We start from the raw sequence: 20,600 nt of genomic DNA on the forward strand, positions 1-20,600 counted from the left end.
TGCAGATAAATATGCAACATAGTAAAGGGGCCACCACTGCCCTGAGTCATCTTCTGGGAAGACAAGAAGTGGACATAGTCCTGATTCAGGAACCCTACTTATATGAAGGGGGTGTATCGGGCCTTGGTGGCACTGGAGGTAAGCTGGTTTATGCTAGAAATATAAGAAACACCAGAAAATGCATTTATGTAGAAAATGGAGTCCCATTCATGCCAATGGCTGACTTTTGTTCCAGGAATTTAGTGACAATCAGGATGCAGCTATGGTGAGGAAGGTATCACAAGGGAGTTTGTAATGGCATACCTTCCTTACAAAGACAGTACTACTCCTCTCCTCTACACTCCTCCTGAGGAGATGAGGAGACTGACAGAAGCCTGTGCATGACAGAGTGACCAACTGTTAGTTGGATGCAATGCTAATGCCCACACGTTAGTGTGAGGCAGCACCAACACCAACAGTAGACGTGAGAACCTTCTAGAATTTCTTATGGCTAATAACTTAGAGACCCTCAATAGGGCAAGGAACATACATTTAGGAATATAAGAAGGGAAGAGGTAATTGACATAACCTTCTGTTCCACTTTGATGGGTAGTTATGTCAAACAATGGCATGTGGCTTTAGACCAATCCTCATCAGACAACACGTATATTAAGTTTGAGGTTGAAATGGGCATTAGACAGACCGTGTCCTATAGGAATCCCAGGTGTATAGGAGGGACCTCAACTCAAGCCCATCAGAAGTCAGTGCTTCGATAAGGAATCGAGCAGAGTTTGAGGAGGAAGCAGAGGCCATCATGACCTCATACCGTGACATCTGTTCAGTCACTAAGAACTGCATGAAAAGGAATGTATCTTGGTGGGCCAGAGGAAACAGGTATGAAGACTGTTTAAGCTTGCAAGAAGGAGAGGACAATGAGTATTTGACAAGGGCCTCCCTATATTTTAGTCTTACAACTAAGCAAGCAAAGCAAGCGTCCTGGAAGGTATTCTGTGAGGAGGTAACTGATAGGGCTGTTCAGGACAGACTTCACAAAATCCTCACTAGGATACCAACTAATCCAGGAGGTACTTAAAGGAAAGAGGATGGAGGATGGAGGATGGACAGTACACAACACTGGAACTACTCCTAGAGACTCTTTTTCCCCCAATGTACTCTGACAAACAACATAGATCAGGACAAGATCCCTGTGAAATATCAGTTTTCAGGTATTTGAAGTGAGAAATGGGAATCTGCCAGAGACTGTGCGGACCACAGAAAAATCCAATGGGCAATGGGAACATTCAAACCATTCAAGTTAACTGGCCTATATGGAATTTTTCCAGCACTCCTGCAACAACCAGGAGTGAACTTAGTAAGATTCCTACATAGGTTACTTAGGGTTAGCCAAGCAGCAGCAATCATTCCTACTGTCTGGATAGCAGTGAAGGTTGTCCTCATTCCAAAGCCAGGGAGAATTGGTCATACTCAGGCCAAGGATACAAGACCAACCAGTCTGAACAGTTTTTCTAATGTTTTAAGAAGAAAGGAGGACTATGTACATGCACACCAACCAAGAAAATTGTGTGAAATTGAATTCCACCAACTTGTTGGGAAGGTGGAGAAAGCACTACACTGTCAGGAAATAGCCCTCTGCATCTTCTTGGACATTGTAGCTTTAACCAACATGACCTTCAAATCCATGGCTAAGGCAGCAGAGCTGCATGGCTTGGAGACCACAATTTGCAGATGGATTTGATCCATTCTTAGTGATAGAAAGGTAGAAGCCACCATGATGCAAGAAAAAATTATAATCAACACTGCCAGAGGCTGTCCACAAGGAGGTGTCCTGACCCCTCTAGTGTGGAACCTTGAGGTGAATGAAGTCATTGTAGAATTAAACTACAGACAGTACTTTTGCCAGGGGCACACAGACGATCTTGGCAAATTTTCAAGTACAGTCAGAGCTATGGCATAAAGAGCATTGAAAATCGTGCAAAATTGGTGCAGGAAGGAGGATAAGAGGATCTAAGGGTCAGTCCTAAGAAGACTGTTGTTGTACTATTTATGAGGAAGCAGATCTGACACACATTTTGGACTCTCAAGCTTCTTGGTGAAACTCTACCACTGAAGGGGATGGTGAAATATCTAGGGGTGACCCCGGATGAGAAATTATCGTGGACCCATCACATAAGGAACACCTGTTCCAAGGCAGAAGGTACTCTAATTAGTACTAGGAGAGCTTGTGGTAAAACCTGGGGCTTGAGCTCCAAGAGTATGTACTGGATATACACCTATGATCACTTACGGGGCTACAGAAGGGTCAAAAAACGTAGCTGCTAAGGAGCTTGCTAAGACGCAGAGATTGGCCTGCTTAGCCATTACAGGTGGAATTAGCAGCACACCCACTGCTGGGATGAGAAACATGCTGGACATGCCCCCATTAAACCTGTGTAAAGATGAAGGCAGCAGCTGGAGCACACAGGTTAAAAACTGGCAAAAACTGTAACTTACTGGGCTATCCAGGATCTCTCACTAAAATACTGAGTAGACATAGTATGGTTTGGGAAACGCTGGCCGACTATATAATACCTCCCAGCTACTCAACAAGCCTTTCAGTGTAGCAATTGGAAGTAGAGAACTCTGGGAGAAGAAAATTCGACACCATACTGGTTCACTTACGGTTCGAAAACAGGCCGAGGTGTTGGGACTGGGGTGTAAGGAGTGTAGCCATGGCTGGAGAGTGCAATCTCTCTAGGAAAGATGGCCACTGCATTTCAAGCAGAAATCTGCAATCAGGGTGTGTGTGGAGAAGAATTTGTGGAGGTGCTACAGAGGTCATAGCGTTTTCATTTATTCAGGCAGCCAAGCAGCCGTGAAAGCACTGGCAGCCTCTGCAACAAGCTCAAAGATCATGGCAGAATGCCCCAAAGTCCTTGTGGAGCTAGGGGAAAGCAATAGGGTAAACCTATTGTGGCTCCCTGGTCACTCATGGATTAGCGGCAATGAGCAAATTGATAGGTTGGCCAGGATAGGGGCTATGACACCATTTATTGGACCAGAACCTGTCCTGACAATCACCAAGGTGACAATCAAAATAAAACTATGAGACTGGACAAGGAGACAGCATGTATAATATTGGGCTAAGATCCAAAAGCAAAAACATGTCAGGGTATTGATGCCGAAGCCATTTTCTAAGAGATGTCTCTTAATTCTGGGCTTCAACAGGAGAGAAATGAAACTCAAGGTTCAACTATTGAAAGGCCATGGGAATATAAAGAACACCTACACACAATGGGGATAATAGAACTAGACCCCAAATGTAGGATGTGTGGTGTGGGCAAGGAAACTGCATCACATTTGATCTTCGAACTCGAGGCGCTGGAGATTAACAGACACAGAATATGCAGATCAACCAGACCTGAAGAAATTGTATCGAGCCAAGCGCTGGTAAAGGATCTCCTTGGACTGTTCAGGGGCATCGGTTAGCTTTACTAGACACACAGGGAGTGATACCGCACAATAAATTCTGTTTAGATGCGGGCAGCAGTGGGCTTGACCAATGTTTTTGCTTGCCTGATAAAATCAAATCAAAATCAAGTCAAGGTCCTTGTATCAGTATGTTTGTCTTTAAGGCTCTTCTGTGCACGTCAACCAAAATAAATACTGTGTTGTTCCAGACTAGTCCAGAGTTCATCAGATTGCAATTTCCTTATGGGAAATCACTCCCTGGACCCTCTTCAAACACTGGTGACAAGTAATTGACACCAGGACATCACCAAGATGATCACAAGCTTGAAGAGCTGCATCTTGGGTTGCAGAAGAAGCTTTGATCAGCATGGTGCATGACCGCACCTTACTGAGAGACTCCACTACATGAAACTTGTCCTAAATATTCTCCACAAAAAGCAAATGCTTTCTGGCAGTGAATGTACTAGTACAGACCAGTTTGCAGAGAAAGTGTTTCATCCTAAGACTGTGAGCCTGGCCATCCTCCCAGGATGTCGCCACAGAAAGGCAGGCTTCAGGTACCCACAAAGCAGCATTCAATGATCCTTTAACACTTGAAGAGATGGCCGTTTAGAAACTGCCAGATTTTTGCAGCTTTATACCCTTAATGCCCCAAGCATCCAACCCGATACCACCCATTACGACCAGGGGCTCGCCCCATGGTTGCCATCCACCTACAACAAGGACCATCTGGAATGGTGGACATTTCCAGGAGTTCTGATGCTCCAGGATGACAAGCAAGCAGTCCTTATCATACATTGGGAGGCAACAGCTCAGGTATCAGTAATGTGATTCCTGTGTTGTCAGGGGGCTCCCACCACATGGACTGGCCACACATGCTGAGTGACATAGTGAGGGGGGTGGGGAGGGGGTGGATGTTAGTTAATGCTTGTTATTGGTTTCCCCAGGCTCTATGACGTGAAATGGGAAAGCTGCCTTGGGGATATCATTTTACTCCTATTCCACTTGCAAGAGGTTATCACACTACATGGCTTCAGCAACAATTTCATATAGTACAGTGACTTCCTAAATATTTGTGCAGAACTTGACCTAAACACTCATAGTTTTGCACAAGAAAGAACAGATTTTCTTAACAATAGGCATCTCCCACAATACTATAACAAAACACTTTACCAAGCCGCTTTCCTGCAAAAGCTAAAATTTGACCTAATGGGTAAAGATGAGACAAAGCCTAAATTGGAAATTTTGCCACTGTATTGAGAAGTATAGAAGACAATCAAAGATGGAAATGTGTAAAATGAAAGAATTTTCCTGCGTTTGGCAAGGTCAAGGTAACTATCATAAACAATCAATATATGTACCATGTGCAATTTGTTAAATGCTTAGAATCACTTGGTTGAAAAAGACATTAACATGAGATATTTGATTTTCTATTTTTAATCTTGTTATTAAATAAACATTAAGCTTTGTTTTAAAACTATGTAAGACACTCACCTTCAAAATTGCTGGCAACTGTTCGTGTGAGATGTTGACTTCGCCGTAGTACATAAAATCTACTATTATTTTCAAGTCGTCGTATTTAATATCTGTAAATATCACAATTGGATGCTGACATGGGTTCATTGCAAACAGCATCTGTGTGAAGACAAAAGCATCAGATAACTAAAGCATCCAAAAAGATATGTGAAGTATAAACAAGTGTTAAGAGGAGGAATTTTTAAACCCGCAATTTTTATTATTACAGTTTCGCCCCACAAAAGAAGTTTAGCTGGTAATAGGAACTAGAAATGGGCCTCCACAACACAAAAGTAATCCTTCAGCCTCACAAATAACACTTCTCATCAGAAGGTCTCATTAGATGTCAAAAAAAAAAAAAAAAAAAAAAAAAAAAAAAAAAAAAAATACTAAACGTACAAATATCATTGCTAAATGTGTCTTCGGAGTCTATAATTCTCAAATTAAATAATATTTACTTCACACCAAAACTCGACAAATATGTGTTTTAGCTCATGAGCAACTGAATTAGAGTAGTTTCTGTGTCTCGTGGAGGTGTACTCTCATCACCATGGTAGAAGGGAAGAGTCCCGGAAGTCAAGTGACTGGGCTGAAATTAGACTTTGTCTATCACAAGTACACGAGATGCAAATCAGCACATTTGGCTGCAACCACATGGCAGGTCCTGACATTCAGAAGACTCCATCTTTAAGATTGTGCAGGCAATGGGCTTATCATGTGTCACAATCATGAGTTTACTGTGAGCAGCTTGATTTGGAAAATGCTGCTGCTGCCAGTATCATGTAGCACGCTCTCTCTCTCTCTCTCTCTCTCTCTCTCTCTCTCTCTCTCTCTCTCTCTCTCTCTCTCATCATGCAGTGCGAGGAAACCAGTGCAGTAAAATGTAAGATTGAAACCAATATTTACACATTGAAGACATGGGAAGGTCTAAAAAGTCAAGTATGGAGTACATTTCTGTTTGTTGTAGACAAAACAGTTTGTCTACTGGGTACATATCATGCATAAACTGCTCCACATTATTGTGTTTACAGTTGGGAAGAACTCATTTAAAGAACCATAGTTGCAAGAAACCTCACAAATATACAGCTCCTTCGATACCGGCAGTAATAACAAACTGTATTACAGCAAAGTGTGTTGTAATGTATGCTAATGATATGAGACCTTTGCTTGATTTTACTGAGTATATAAATATTATCACTTTTTTAGTTGTCTCATGTAATTTGGTAAAATTATTGCTACAACCACCTCATAGTCACTGACACTAGTTGCGATGTGGACAGCCTTGAAGACAGTGGGATTCTGAACCACTTGTTCTAGGTGGTTTTCAGGGGAGGGATTTAATAATGTTGCACAGTATGTCTAGTCATGCACACCACTAACAAAACTAAGTACCCCAATTGATTGCCACATGATTAATGCCTCCTCTTATAATTACAGTGTGATGAGAGAGCTTTCATACTAGTGCAGTGTTTTTCCCTTAAGTTTACATTTTGGAGGAGAGTCTGGTAGTTAATAGATGATCCAATTTTAGTTTATGCCCATCCTCTATACAGACTCTTGCCCACATAATCTCCCATGCAGTTTCAAGTTGTACCTTGGTGGACTCTAGTTTCTTGTCTACTGCGAACAATAGATCGTATCTGTTTATCATTGCCTTTTCCTTTTATATAACACTTACATTTTAAACAAAAATGTCACTCACTTTGAATTTTAAACAGTTTGCTGTATCCAGTACTATGTGAGCTTTATTGCTTTATAGAAACATTTCAAACTCTGGCAGTTTGTTGTAAATGCTTCAGCAGTTAACCACTTGGCGGGGATTGGGGGGGGGGGGGGGGGGGGGGGGGGAGACCGACATCTTTACATCTTACACTGATACTTCTATAGCTACCATTATCTGGAGTGGATGAGTTGCCTAGTCTAGAAAGAAAAATGTTGTGTGCATACCATATGTAGTCAGCTACCTGGGCAAAAGCTTTGGATAAGCACTAATTCTCAATTTGGAAATTACTGTGTCACTGTGGCTACATATCCTTCCTGCCACATCTGTTACCCACTCTGTGTGCACTATCTGTAAGTCAATTTTGTTCTGTGTATATTCATACATCTGTTTGTATTTTGAATTTCTGGGATAGAGAGCCAGCCAGAGATTCTTCTAAACAAGTTTGAAAACTTGCACACAAACCATACTCTGTCTGGTTGTGGTTACATTCCAACCATAATTAATCCATGCATATTTGTCTCAACATTCTTTTGCATGCCAGTATGCAGCACATTAGGCTATAAGTGTTTGGCAGATACATTAAAATACTAATAACTGTATTTATATCATATGAAGTTGCAATGACAAGTTTGGAAAAATTTCTACAAAACAGCAGGTAATTTTTTTAGGCAACATGACTGCCAGTAACTGACTGTTACATTTTGATTCAAAGCTCCAAGCAGATGCAATACACATTTGTTTGTTGAAATGTGTCATAACGGCCTGTTCACAAGTTTTGTAACAGTGCAAGAATAAATGTTGTATACAAACTAGAGCAGTGTCAGGCTCTCTATTGATGTCTCCACTCTTGTCGGTTGTTCCCTCTTAATGACCACTCTCTCGAATGATTTTGTAACAGAAAGTTGTACTTGAAAGATTTTCCAAGGTGTGTAAAGTATTTATTGACATAAAAGTATCTTCAATATATGAGTAAGTGTTCTTTACCTATGTTTCATTTCAACAACATTAGCCTTGTGTGTTGAATCATATTTTTTTTGTTCTTTTCATTTTATGTGTGTAAACTACATGTAAACTAAATGGGTTATAGACCCTGACAAACATAATTAACAAGTTTTGTGGCAAGGACAATGTTATGATACATCTGCATGGAACTAAAGATGAGATATTCTCTTCAATTTATTAATTCTTGTATCTTCTTCTGTTTGTTTCTATAAGTGGTAGCATGCAAACGTACGCTTGGATTTGTTGGACCAACATTGTTAAAAAATGTGTATCTCAAATGTACATTGAAAGTGTTATGAAAGTTATTAGAAAGGAAAATTAATCCGCACATTTTGGACATCCATCCTTGTCTGTTCATCCTTTCACCCACCACCGAGATCCTGCATCATCAGGAGGTTCAGAGCACACAATAAGAATTTAACCGATACCCGGAGGATCAATCCTGCATGACACTGTCACAATCAAGACTGAACACAGTGGAATTAATGTGAAGCAGTACATAATACAAATTATGTATTGATATTGAAGGTCTGTTCACATTGGTATCAGTTGAAGTTCACCCAGCACTGGGCACAGATTCATAAATTACCTTCAAATTTCTTTCAACAATTCTTTCCAATCAATTTTTTCCAATTATTCATGCAGTTATCAATGGTGAGCATGTAAAGGATGGTGCTGAGCGAAATATGAACAGACCTTTCATTTGTTGAGATCAAAAAGTTGTTTTTTGAGATAAATGGTTGATATTATTCTTACAATAAACTAATGAAACTTTCATTGTATTTGTTACATGTCTGCAAGATTGGGAATAATAAAAAACAGTGAAGGAGCAAATTAAAATTAAATTCTGCCAACAAATGAGACGTGTTGGAAATGCCGATCTCAGCGGTAATGTTAGAAAGCTGCTATGCTGTATGCTTAAATGGCCTCGCTCGGTGCGGTCTCTCTAGCGTATTATCTCTTATACTTCCAATTAATATCCTTTATGGGCAGTGAATTTCTATAGAAAAGATGAAAATTTGTACTAAGTCATCATTAAACTGCAAGATAACTCATTCAAAACTCTATAAGGCTGTGTCAGGTAATCAGGTTCATTGGTGAATATACAGCTAAACTAACCTTAATTGAAAAGTACCAATACATACAAAGTTTCATTTTTGAAAATTTTTATTCATAATTTTCTTAAAAAAACTATTCACAATTGAGTAAAAGGATATGGACATTGTTGAAAATTCATTACAAAATGCAATATGCCAAGATGTCAGAAATCCTAGCTTGACAACAGTTGAAGATAATGCACCAACTCGTGAACTGGCCAATGGCATCCAAAACAATGAGATTGGCATCCCACTATTAATAAATGGTGACACTGGTAACATAACTAATCATGATGTCACTTTTATGACCCACAATGGGACAATTTCTCAGTTCTCACTGGGAAACACGTTTTCAAATAGTGAAACTGAAGCATGCGACAGGGAAAATTCCTTCAATTTCTTGCTCGTGACATCGCAGGTGCAAGAACAGGAAACAGTTTGTAAAAACAGTGTGAATACTAGTAACAACATGACAGAACTCATGCAACAAATAACACAACTTAAGGATATGACATGGCAGTTCACAAATCATCATCAGGAAAGTGTAGGATAACTGTTTCCACAGCAAAATCAGGCATTTAACAATCTCTAGAATTGTATTAGTCAACAGTTCAGTTAGGTGAGCAAAACTATATGCACTGAATTATCTGATGCACTATGCAGGAAATTGATAAGTGTAGGTAAACAACTAAAACATGAAATAATTACCGACATATCCCACAATATAAATACATTAATAGAAAAGTAACCCCATTGATTATAAACAGGAACAACTTCCCTGTGATTTACAAAACCTTAATGAAGCACAATCTCAAACTCAAGAGACAAAATCCCAAGTGGGTACATCAGTACAAAATGTGACTAACGCAGTCAGCAAGCTGCAAGACGAATGCAATAACTTACCTACAGAAGTACAAAAAGTAAGTCTAAAAGTAGACCAGTTAAGTTTAGAGTCAAAATGTGACAAAAAACTGGCGTAATATATGTGCAGATGTAAATGAAATTTAGTTCCATGCACTCTAGAAACTCTATTCAGGTTTCTTCTGAACTATCTGCAATGAATTCATGGCACAGTGATAGAAGCCTGAAGAAGTGTTATACTACTGCAATGGTAGCATTCCATATGACTGGGTATGTACAAGGGGTGTGATAAGTCACTCCCTATTTTTAAACAGTTATAATTTCCTTATTTATGAACCCATTTTCTTATTACTACTTTTGCTAGAAACAGCATTCTTTATGGTTTTTTTTCCCCTTTTGTTTCAATTGGTAAATGTCACCTGCATTAACAGTGGAAGAATGGGTCAAAATAGCAACCTGTTACAAAGCCTGCGGACCTGTGGTGTGATTACAAAGGGTGGAGGGCTGAACGAGGCATCATACAACAATGAATGCAAAAACAATTAACAACTGCCATTCCAAATGACTAATAGCAGAGAGATTGCCGAAGCAAGAAGATCAGGAAGACCATCAACTTCGAGAACACCAGAAAATGTTGACAGAGTTCATGAAATATTCATGAGGAGCCCTAAGGAATCACTGTGTCAAGTATCTTTTGAAATTGGTCTTTCATTTACACAGTTGCAATGATTTTTACAAAAGATCTCACTTTTATCCTGTGGAAGCCAAATTACATGCAGGAACTGTTTCCTTGTGACAGCGACAGAAGAAATTTTCTTGGGTTGGAATGATGGTTGGCCTGACCTTTTTGAGAACATTCTGTGGACTGATGAGGCAGTTTTCCACATTGGAGGATTTGTAAATGGGCATAACTTCCATTATTGGGCAGCCAGAAAACCACACGAATGTGTTGAAAAAGCAGAGGTGTCCGAAGGTGACAGCATGGTGCAGTATCACTCCATCCAAAATCACTGGTCCTTTCTTCCTGTGAAATACAATGAATGGCAAAAGATACTTGGAAATGCTGCAAAGTCACGTATGACCAGTAATTCACACTGGAAAAACCCACAGCTTCACTTCATGCGGGACAGAGCACCTGCAAATTTTGCAAGTGTTGCTTGTGAATGATTGCATCATCATATCCCAGGAAATTGGATTGGCGAACATGGTGAGCATGAAAGACCTGCCCGCAGGCCTGATTTAACCCCGTGTGTGTGTGTGTGTGTGTGTGTGTGTGTGTGTGTGTGTGTGTGTGTGTGTGTGTGTGTGTGTGTGTTTGTCTAGGGGTGGGCTAAGGTGGTGGTTTACACGAGAAAACCAAGGAACTTGGATGAATTTGAAGCAGTAATATATTATGATTTAGCCAACTTTCCACCTAATGTTACACACATCAACGTATGAGCTTGTTTAAAAAATGTGTAGAGAATGGTGGACCTTATGTGGAAGTTTAAAATTATGTTAAACACAACCTCACAACCTCAAGGAGTTTCATTTCTAACAAAAGTAGTTCTAAGAAAACTGATTCATAAATACAGAAATTATAGTTTTTTAAAAACTGGGAGTGACTTAGCAGATGCCCTGTAATATTCCAAATGAAATTCTACAAAACAAAGAGTGCACGACAGGTGCCACTCCACAGCAGCAAGGAAAGATTTCTCAAAGTTGTCTTTGGATAAGTTAGATGACAGATTGGGGGAAGATTGTGCGTGGGAGGGGAAGGTGACTGACTTGATGCACTTGAGGAGCTGGAAATAATTGCTGCCAAAAGGAGAATATCCTTGTTGCTGATCCAATGAACTGCATGAGTACAAAAATCAGTGGTTTTTATTCCACCATTCAGAGAATACTACACTGAAGAACAGTAAGTGAGCAAACAACTCACAAAAAAGAATGTCACACAAGCAACTCACAAAGTGAATGAATGCAATACACTACCATGATATGTGTAGGCACCTGTAAATGCCACAGTTATGATGATGATGATGATGATGATGCTGATGCTGGTAATGTTGATGACCCACAGTTGAGATGATGATGACAGCAGCAGCAACAACAGTAATAATAATAATAATAATGATGTGTGGTCCAGTGGCCTGGTAGAAGTCACACAATTGGATGTCACTTAGGCAACTTCCATGTCACTAACCTATCCCCAATGAGAGGCTGGTGGTTCTTACCCCTACAGTATTTCTTTCCAGACTGTAACTCATTTGTAGCAAATCAGACCTTTTTATTAGTGGCTTTGCTGCATATGCTCATGTCAAGTATATTTCACACACATTTAACATATTTCACATACATCTGTACATATATTTCACTTGCACGTCGAGAATTTCACCGTGCAGTTTCATTTTTATGCAGCTCAATGTTTATGACATTGTATTTCTTGAACTATATGATGTTTAACATTGTAATTTTTCAGGTACATCCAGTGGTATACATGCCTATTGTCTGCAGAATGTGTTGTGAATACAGTAAGTAGTAAAGAAATATTAAATTAAAATGTCATCCACGATGTAGAAGTTGCTCGTGCATCTCAATGTTTATGTCATATCTCCTGCACTGCTTGTCTTACAAAGGTATTCTTTTCTAGGCACATTCAGCAGCATATGTGGATAATGTCTGTGAAATATGTTCCGATTAGAGTTAGTAGCAAAGAAGTGATAAATTAAAATGCCATGCACAATGCAGCAGTGTTTCACGCATTTCGGTATTTGACATCGTACCTCCTGATGTACATGCAGTGTGTATGCAGACAAGAAAAAAAATTCCCAGATTATGGTTAAAAATACAGTTTTCCTGAGTGAAAATACAAATTTTCCCTGATGACAACACACTTTCTCCATGTTAAGTGACAGTATACTTTCTCTCAGAAGTGTAAAACTTATTAATCCCTTGAATAGTAAAGGTTTTATACATTGGCATAGAACTTTCCATTGGTCTTTCTTTGCATGTGTTACCCTGTAAACTATGTAAAACACAAATGTGCCACAAAAATGACATAAATATCTGGTCTCCTGGGTCCAATTTTTTTCTCAGTGGCTGGTCCTCAAAGTATTTTGAATGAGGGTCAAACACACTGCGATTTAACAAAGTCGTCTCACATTCTCACAGTTAACATAATTCATCTTACATAAAAGGAAATCTGCTTTGAAAGTAACGCTTTTCAAACCACCATTCACAATTTTTTCCCACAACTTGTTTCGAATAGGTACATTTGAGCAGTTGCTAGATGGCGCCGATAGAAAAGTGTAGTGGCACTGTGCTCTCACCCAAAAGGCAAAAAATAAGCAGTTCGTCGTGTAAAGAATGTGAAAAGCGAGTTATGAAAGGTATTTGGTGTGTCAAGTGTAACTATTGGTTACACGAAAAGTGCACGAAAATAAACTTAAAATACATCAGGGAGGATTTTCCGTGGACGTGTTACGCTTGTTTACGTAACAAAACAGCCGATCTTGTAACTATAGTGGACTCCAAAAATGAAATTATAAAATTACTTCAAAATGACATTTAGGCATTAAAAACTGAAATACTATGTTTAAAGGAAGAAAATTCTAGATTAATACTTGAAAAACAGTCCGATGTGGGTGAAATACATAAAACAAAACAGCAACAAGAATTGAAAACCACGTGTGAAAGTGTAACTGCAAATGCAAGTAGTGTCACCAAAACTACAAAAAGTAGTCCTAAGGTTAAATAAGCTCAGTTTCAGTGTAAAACGAATGTTAAAATTTACGGAGATAGTCATGCACGCAATATTTCAGATTGTATGTCTAACTTGACCACAGAAAACGTGCGCATTTCATCTGTTATTAAACCTGGGGCGAAGTTTGTTGATGTAACAAGCTCTGTAAACAATGACTGCGCCAATTTTACAGAAAGTGATGTCGTTGTTATTATAGCAGGTTCAAACTACGTTTATTGCAACGAGGCCAGTTCATTTATTAAAAAGTTGACTGTTACGTTAATGATATTGTCCCATACAAATGTGATCTTGTCAAATATTCCGACGAGATTTGATCTGCCTGACTGGTCATGTGTGAACCAAGAAATCCGATCTACAAATAAAAAATTAAAACATTTCTGCTCCAAGTTAAAAAATGTGAGACTGCTGGACCTTAACAGTTATCAAAGAAGCAGCTTCACTGTACATGGACTACATCTTAATCGTCTGGGTAAGAATACTCTAGCAACTGACATCAACAGAGCTATTGAGGAAACAAAAGCGATAATTCAAATATGCTACCTTGTACCTCAGATGTCGTACACACGAAAGACGGAAGTGATAATTATATATGCCTGCAGAGCAAGCAAATGGAAATAATTCCTCACTGCAGTGTCAAGACTGTTGATTTTTAGGATAAAAAATCCCTCAGTGTTCCCAATTTACAAACTATCAATTTGTGTGATAATGTTAACCTTGAGAAGGATATATCCTCTCATGATTGTACTAATGTATCATTTTTACATTATAATGTTGAGGGCTTGGGTAGCAAAATCGATGTATTTGAGGCCTTAGTTACAGATCTAGCTCCACATGTAATCGTGGTTACAGAGCATCAAAAAGCTAACCATAATATTCAGTATTATAAGTTACAGGAGTATAATCTTACATCGTTTTTTGTAGAACAGAACATAAAGGAGGGGGTGTTGCTACTTACGTAAGGAAATGTAACCTAGCAAGTTCTGTAGAAAAAGTATCATGGGTTAAGGATTATTGTATCGAGAAAGACTTTGAAGCAGTGATAATTAAGTTAATGATTGTATCCGTCCCACTTGTTGTGGTAGGTATATATCGAGCCCCTTCTGGTAATCTTGAGGTTTTCCTGGAAGCACTGGATAGTGTATTGTGGAAGCTAAGCAAGGGTGGCAATACAGTAAATATTATAATGTTAGGATACTTTAATATAAACACACTAAGCAACAGCCAGGAATGCAAAGGTTTGCAAGACTGCATACGATCCTATGATATTAAAGATCTACTTGGTCATGTGCCCACTAGAATAACTGAGTCAAGCAGCAGTTCCATAGATCATGTAATGACCAATTATGAAAATGTTGTGTCGGCACAGACTGTAAACGGGCACATATCTGATCATCTAGGACAATTATTAGTGATTGGTTGTCTTAATAAACTGAAACAAAACAAAAAATATGAGAATAGAAGATTATTTTCTGAATACATCACCACCTTGCTAAAGGAAACTTTGGGTCAAGAATCTTGGGAATCAGTTTATAGAGAAAGGGGAGTTGACAGCAAATGGGAAGTATTTGTAAAAATTTTAACTAGACATATTGATATTATTATCCCGGCAAAGAAGATCAATGTAAATAAAAATAAACCTCCAGTAGTCAAAAGTGTAAAACTGGATGAAAAAACGAAAAGACTCAAAGAAGGAATGGAGTGTATGTATAAGCTACACAGAGAAACCAGTCTTGATTCATATAAAGAGGATTATAAAAAATATAAATATGAGTATCGCAAGGAAGTAAGGAGAAGGAAAGTAGAACATATTAGTAAACAGATCCGAAATTCTGACTGTGTCTCAAAGTCGTGCTGGGCAATAGTTAATGATATGAGGTACACTGATTCAAAAACTAAAATTAATAATATTGAGTTAAGTATACATAATGATAATTTTTCTGATCCTTATATAGTTAGCAATATATTTAATGATTACTTTATAGATCCTATTGAAAATGATACTTGCATGAAACAGGAGAGGCAGTTTAAATATGATAAGGAAAAGGTACGGGGCTCTTGTAAGCTACCTACAGTAACCATCAAGGACGTAACAGAGCTAATTAACCTAAAAAATAAAAGATCAGCTGGATGGGATGAATTCTCTCCTTTTCTACCGAAAAAAGGCAAGGCTGAGTTAGCCAGACCATTAGTCCATCTAATAAATTGTGTACTTGAGGAAGGTGTGTTTCCGAAGAAACTGAAACTTGCTATAGTTAAACCTTTATATAAAAAAGGGGAAAGAAAACAACCACAGAACTACAGACCAGTTGCCTTAACCTCAGTGTTTGGCAAATTAATTGAAAAAATAATGCTAGAAATCCTAATTGAGCACTATAATATGAATAACTTAATAGGAGATTTCCAACATGGCTTTAGAAGTGGTCGGAGCATCATATCTGCAGCAGTACAGTTTGTACACTGTCTGATGGAGAAAATAAATGAGGGTTACGAAATGGCTGGAGTGTTTTTAGATCTTTCCAAAGCGTTTGACAGAGTCCTCATGGCGCTCTTTTAAGTAAACTTGCTTATAATGGTGTCAGAGGGGAAACTGTTGCTTTTAATAGAATCTTACCTTAAAGATAGACAACAATGCACAGAAGTTGTGTATGATAATGGAGAGGTAATTGCAAAAAGAAGATCAAAGACGAGGAATATAAATTTTGGTGTGCCACAAGGCTCTATCTTGGGCCCCTTGTTGTTTATTTGCTACGTGAATGATTTACCAAAAGTATTAGACACCAGTCATCGTATTACTATGTATGCTGATGACACCTCTGGGGTTTGCTGCGCATGTAGTAATGATGACCTAAATTCAGTGGTACAGAATTTTGTTGAAAAAGCCCAAACACATTTTGAAAAAGAAAACCTGAGGATCAATATTAACAAAACTAATCTAATTTATTTTAAGACAAGTAGTTCAAATAAAAATACTGTTCTAAATGAGGACATTCAGGAAAATACCTGTTCAGAATGTAAATTTCTGGGGATATATATAGATGACAGACTTTCGTGGAATCAGCAAATAGATCATGTCTGTGGTAAAGTAACATCTAGTCTGTATTTACTAAGGAGATTAGTTCAATATTTAGATATTGAAGCAATAAAAATAGCGTATTTTGGGCTGGTGTATCCCCATCTATCTTATGGAATTGTATTGTGGGGTGGGTGTAGCCAATACAATATAAAAAGGGTATTTCTATTGCAGAAAAGAGTAATAAGAACTATGGCAAAAGTAAGACCCAGAACTTCATGTAAAAACCAGTTTATTAAGTTTAATATTATGACTATCTATGCAGTATATATGTTTCAATCAGTATTATTAGTGGAAAAAGACAAAAAAATGACAAACAGGAATATGGAAATCCATGATTACAATACAAGACAAAAATCAGACTTTCATATGGTGAGCAGACGATTGAATCTAACAACAAATACCCCATTCATTAAGGGAGCAATATTTTATAATTCTCAGCCATACAACCTGAAACAGCTTTCTGGTAGAATTTTTAAAAACGAGTTAAAAAAATGGCTTGTATTGAAGTGCCCATACAGTATGGTGCTGACATGATGTGACCTCAGGAATGCTATGTTAAATATACTTTAAATGATGTTTTACTTAGTAGCATGTAATCTATTTATATTGTGTATCAATAATCTAAATGTAATTATTGTAACATTGCCCATGCATGTTAAATACGTGTTTAGAGCTGTAAGATAAATAAATAAAAAAAGAGCACCAGGAGACAGGAATTACAACGCACGGGCAGCTATGATGACATAGCAAGCCCACACTCCGTGTTTGCTCTGCTCGTACACACTCACATTTCTGTTTGGAATTTCATGTATAGCGGGACATCACGTGACCCTGTGTAGCAGTGTGACATTTTGTTTGAAAGGGGCATTTGCAGTTATTGTTGTGAGGACTGTAATTAGGACATATAAGAATTGCAAAATTAGAATGCACTCATTGCCACAATATTTGTTTCAAAACTAGACTCTACAACTCAAAGTATGCAAATATTTTGCTATTTGGTGACTTTAGCATAGATTTTTTATTCGTACTCTACAATACTGTCATTTAGCATTTCCTGTCAGGTTCACATCCACTTAGTATTGCACAAAGCCAGTAAGAAGGAATAAAAATTTCTTGCAAAAATAAAAATAAACATCTAAAAACAAAGATGATGTGACTTACCGGACGAAAGCGCTGGCAGGTCGACAGACAAACAAACAAACACAAACATACACACAAAATTCAAGCTTTCGCAACAAACTGTTGCCTCATCAGGAAAAGGGAAGGAGAGGGAAAGACGAAAGGATGGCCGGCCGCGGTGGTCGAGCGGTTCTAGGCGCTTGAATCGAGAACTGCGCGACTGCTACGGTCGCAGGTTCGAATCCTGCCTCGGGCATGGATGTGTGTGATGTCCTTAGGTTAGTTAGGTTTAATTAGTTCTAAGTTCTAGGGGACTGATGACCTCAGATGTTAAGTCCCATAGTGCTCAGAGCCATTTGAACCATTTTTGAACGAAAGGATGTGGGTTTTAAGGGAGAGGGTAAGGAGTCATTCCAATCCCAGGAGTGGAAAGACTTACCTTAGGGGGGAAAAAAGGACTGGTATACACTCGTGCGCACACACACACACATATCCATCCACACATATACAGACACAAGCAGACATATTTAAAGGCAAAGAGTTTGGGCAGAGATGTCAGTCGAGGTGGAAGTGCAGAGGCAAAGATGATGTTGAATGACAAGTGAGGTATGAGTGGCGGCAACTTGAAATTAGCGGAGATTGAGGCCTGGTGGGTAACGGGAAGAGAGGATATATTGAAGAGCAAGTTCCCATCTCCGGAGTTCGGATAGGTTGGTGTTGGTGGGAAGTATCCAGATCGTGTACACGATCAAAGGCAGAGTCACATGTGAAAGCACCCATGTGATTTACCAACTGACCTGCCTACACTGTGATGCATTCTATGTGGGAATGACCAGCAACAAACTGTCCATTCACATGAATGGACACAGGCAGACAGTGTTTGTTGGTAATGAGGATCACCCTGTGGCTAAACATGCCTTGGTGCACACCCAGCACATCTTGGCACAGTGTTACACCGTCCGGGTTATCTGGATACTTCCCACTAACACCAACCTATCCGAACTCCGGAGATGGGAACTTGCTCTTCAATATATCCTCTCTTCCCGTTACCCACCAGGCCTCAATCTCAGCTAATTTCAAGTTGCCGCCACTCATACCTCACCTGTCATTCAACATCATCTTTGCCTCTGCACTTCTACCTCGACTGACATCTCTGCCCAAACTCTTTGTCTTTAAATATGTCTGCTTGTGTCTGTATATGTGTGGATGGATATGTGTGTGTGTGCGCGCGCGAGTGTATACCAGTCCTTTTTTCCGCCTAAGATAAGTCTTCTCACCCCTGGGATTGGAATGACTCCTTACCCTCTCCCTTAAAACCCACATCCTTTCGTCTTTCCCTCTCCTTCCCTTTTCCTGATGAGGCAACAGTTTGTTGCGAAAGCTTGAATTTTGTGCGTATGTTTGTGTGTCTGTCGACCTGCCAGCACTTTCGTTCAGTAAGTCACATCATCTTTGTTTTTAGATATATTTTTCCCACGTGGAATGTTTCCCTCTATTATATTAAAAATAAACATCTATTTCGATATGCCAGAACTAATAACAGCATGCTTTTCATGATTTTCAAACCGTATAAAAATTAATAATTTTATTTGTGAAATCAAGAAACTGTATACCTACCTATTAGATTCTACTTCAGGAGTAAACTAACATGGTGTGCTCTCAGTCTACAATTTACCAGAGAATGGTGTTCTGTAAATTTAAGATGTGGACAACACAAATTAAGAAATAATGTGAGGCCTAGAGGAGGAACCAGGAAAGTGTTTAAACACGTCTTGCAATTGAAAAAAAAAAGACTGTTTCACGGGAGGCAGATATGTAAAATTCCGCTAAAGCATTTCAGTGTGGCTTTCGAGATGTCAATATTCTCGGGGTACTATTACTGCATTATTTCAAGTTCCATTATTTACTATGGCATAATGCCATACATGCCAGAAGATGAAAAACGTGCACTTGAGATTCAGTGACTAGCAAACTAGCTAATAGTGTGGAATGCAGCAACGCCCTTGCTGCAGTGGATACACCAGTTCCTGTGAGATCACTGAAGTTAAGCGCTGTCGTGTGTGGTCAGCACTTGGATGGGTGACCATCCAGGCTGTCATGCGCTGTTGCAATTTTTCGGGGTGCACTCAGCCTCGTTATGCCAATTGAAGAGCTACTTGGCCAAATAGTAGCAGCTTTGGTCAAGAATACCATCGTAACGACTGCGAGAGCGGTGTGCTGACCCCACGCCCCTCCTGTCCACGTCCTCCACTGAGGATGACACGGCAGTTGGATGGTCCCAGCAGGCCACTCGTGGCCTGAAGACGGAGTGCTTAATAGTGTGTAATGAAACACTTTGTTTCAAAGAAACAGAATGCCTGTGCAAAAAAGACTAACAGAAGCGATGTTTCCTTAGTAAACCGACAAAAATAAATTCGTTGTTCTGCAAAGTGATTACGCTTAACTGCAAATAACGTGGAAATAAAATAAAATCAGAAAACAAATTAATAACATATTTCAGTCCTTCATAATTATGGGAATGTATTTTAATTCACTTGATAGCTGCAGTTATTTGATTTCATCTGACGTGAGAGCTGTAAACAAAGACAGAACAGCAAAATCAATTAACATAAATGCTGGTTATGTGGACACTACTACTCCCTACAAAAAAGATTGCTCTGCGCACCTTTGGTGTGCCAGAAAATTTTTTCTGGGTAGCTCTGTGCATGTACATGAACCCACTGGCATCTGCTCAAATGTACCTAACTTAAACAGTTGTGACGCCACATTCATCAAAATAGTTTTTGTTATGAAGCGTTGCACAATCTCTGTCCTAAAGCCTTTGACACATTTTGCTTTCAGCAAACGCTTGTGTGTACATTGCGTTTTGTTGTTACAAATGGAGCATTTTCTTTGTAACTTTTATACTGGTGTTTTTCTCTTGTTTATGTTTTATTGCTGCAGTATTATTCTGCAGCAGTAGGCAACAGTGAAACTCTTTGTTAGAGTATCAGTACTCATCAAAATTGCAAAAATTTA

At 39.0% G+C, this 20,600-nt stretch overlaps 1 protein-coding gene across 1 annotated transcript in view; it reads right to left on the reverse strand.

Moving 5' to 3' along the window:
- Positions 1-20,600, reverse strand: part of LOC124605866 (longitudinals lacking protein-like) — a 94,234-nt gene that overhangs the window by 71,194 nt on the left and 2,440 nt on the right. Inside the window, exon 2 of the mRNA XM_047137813.1 lies at positions 4,942-5,082. Within this exon, the coding sequence (XP_046993769.1) occupies positions 4,942-5,082 (141 nt within the window). The remainder of the gene's footprint in view (positions 1-4,941; positions 5,083-20,600) is intronic.

Source organism: Schistocerca americana, chromosome 3, assembly GCF_021461395.2.
Source record: "Schistocerca americana isolate TAMUIC-IGC-003095 chromosome 3, iqSchAmer2.1, whole genome shotgun sequence".
In the NCBI taxonomy this organism is placed as follows: domain Eukaryota; kingdom Metazoa; phylum Arthropoda; class Insecta; order Orthoptera; family Acrididae; genus Schistocerca; species Schistocerca americana.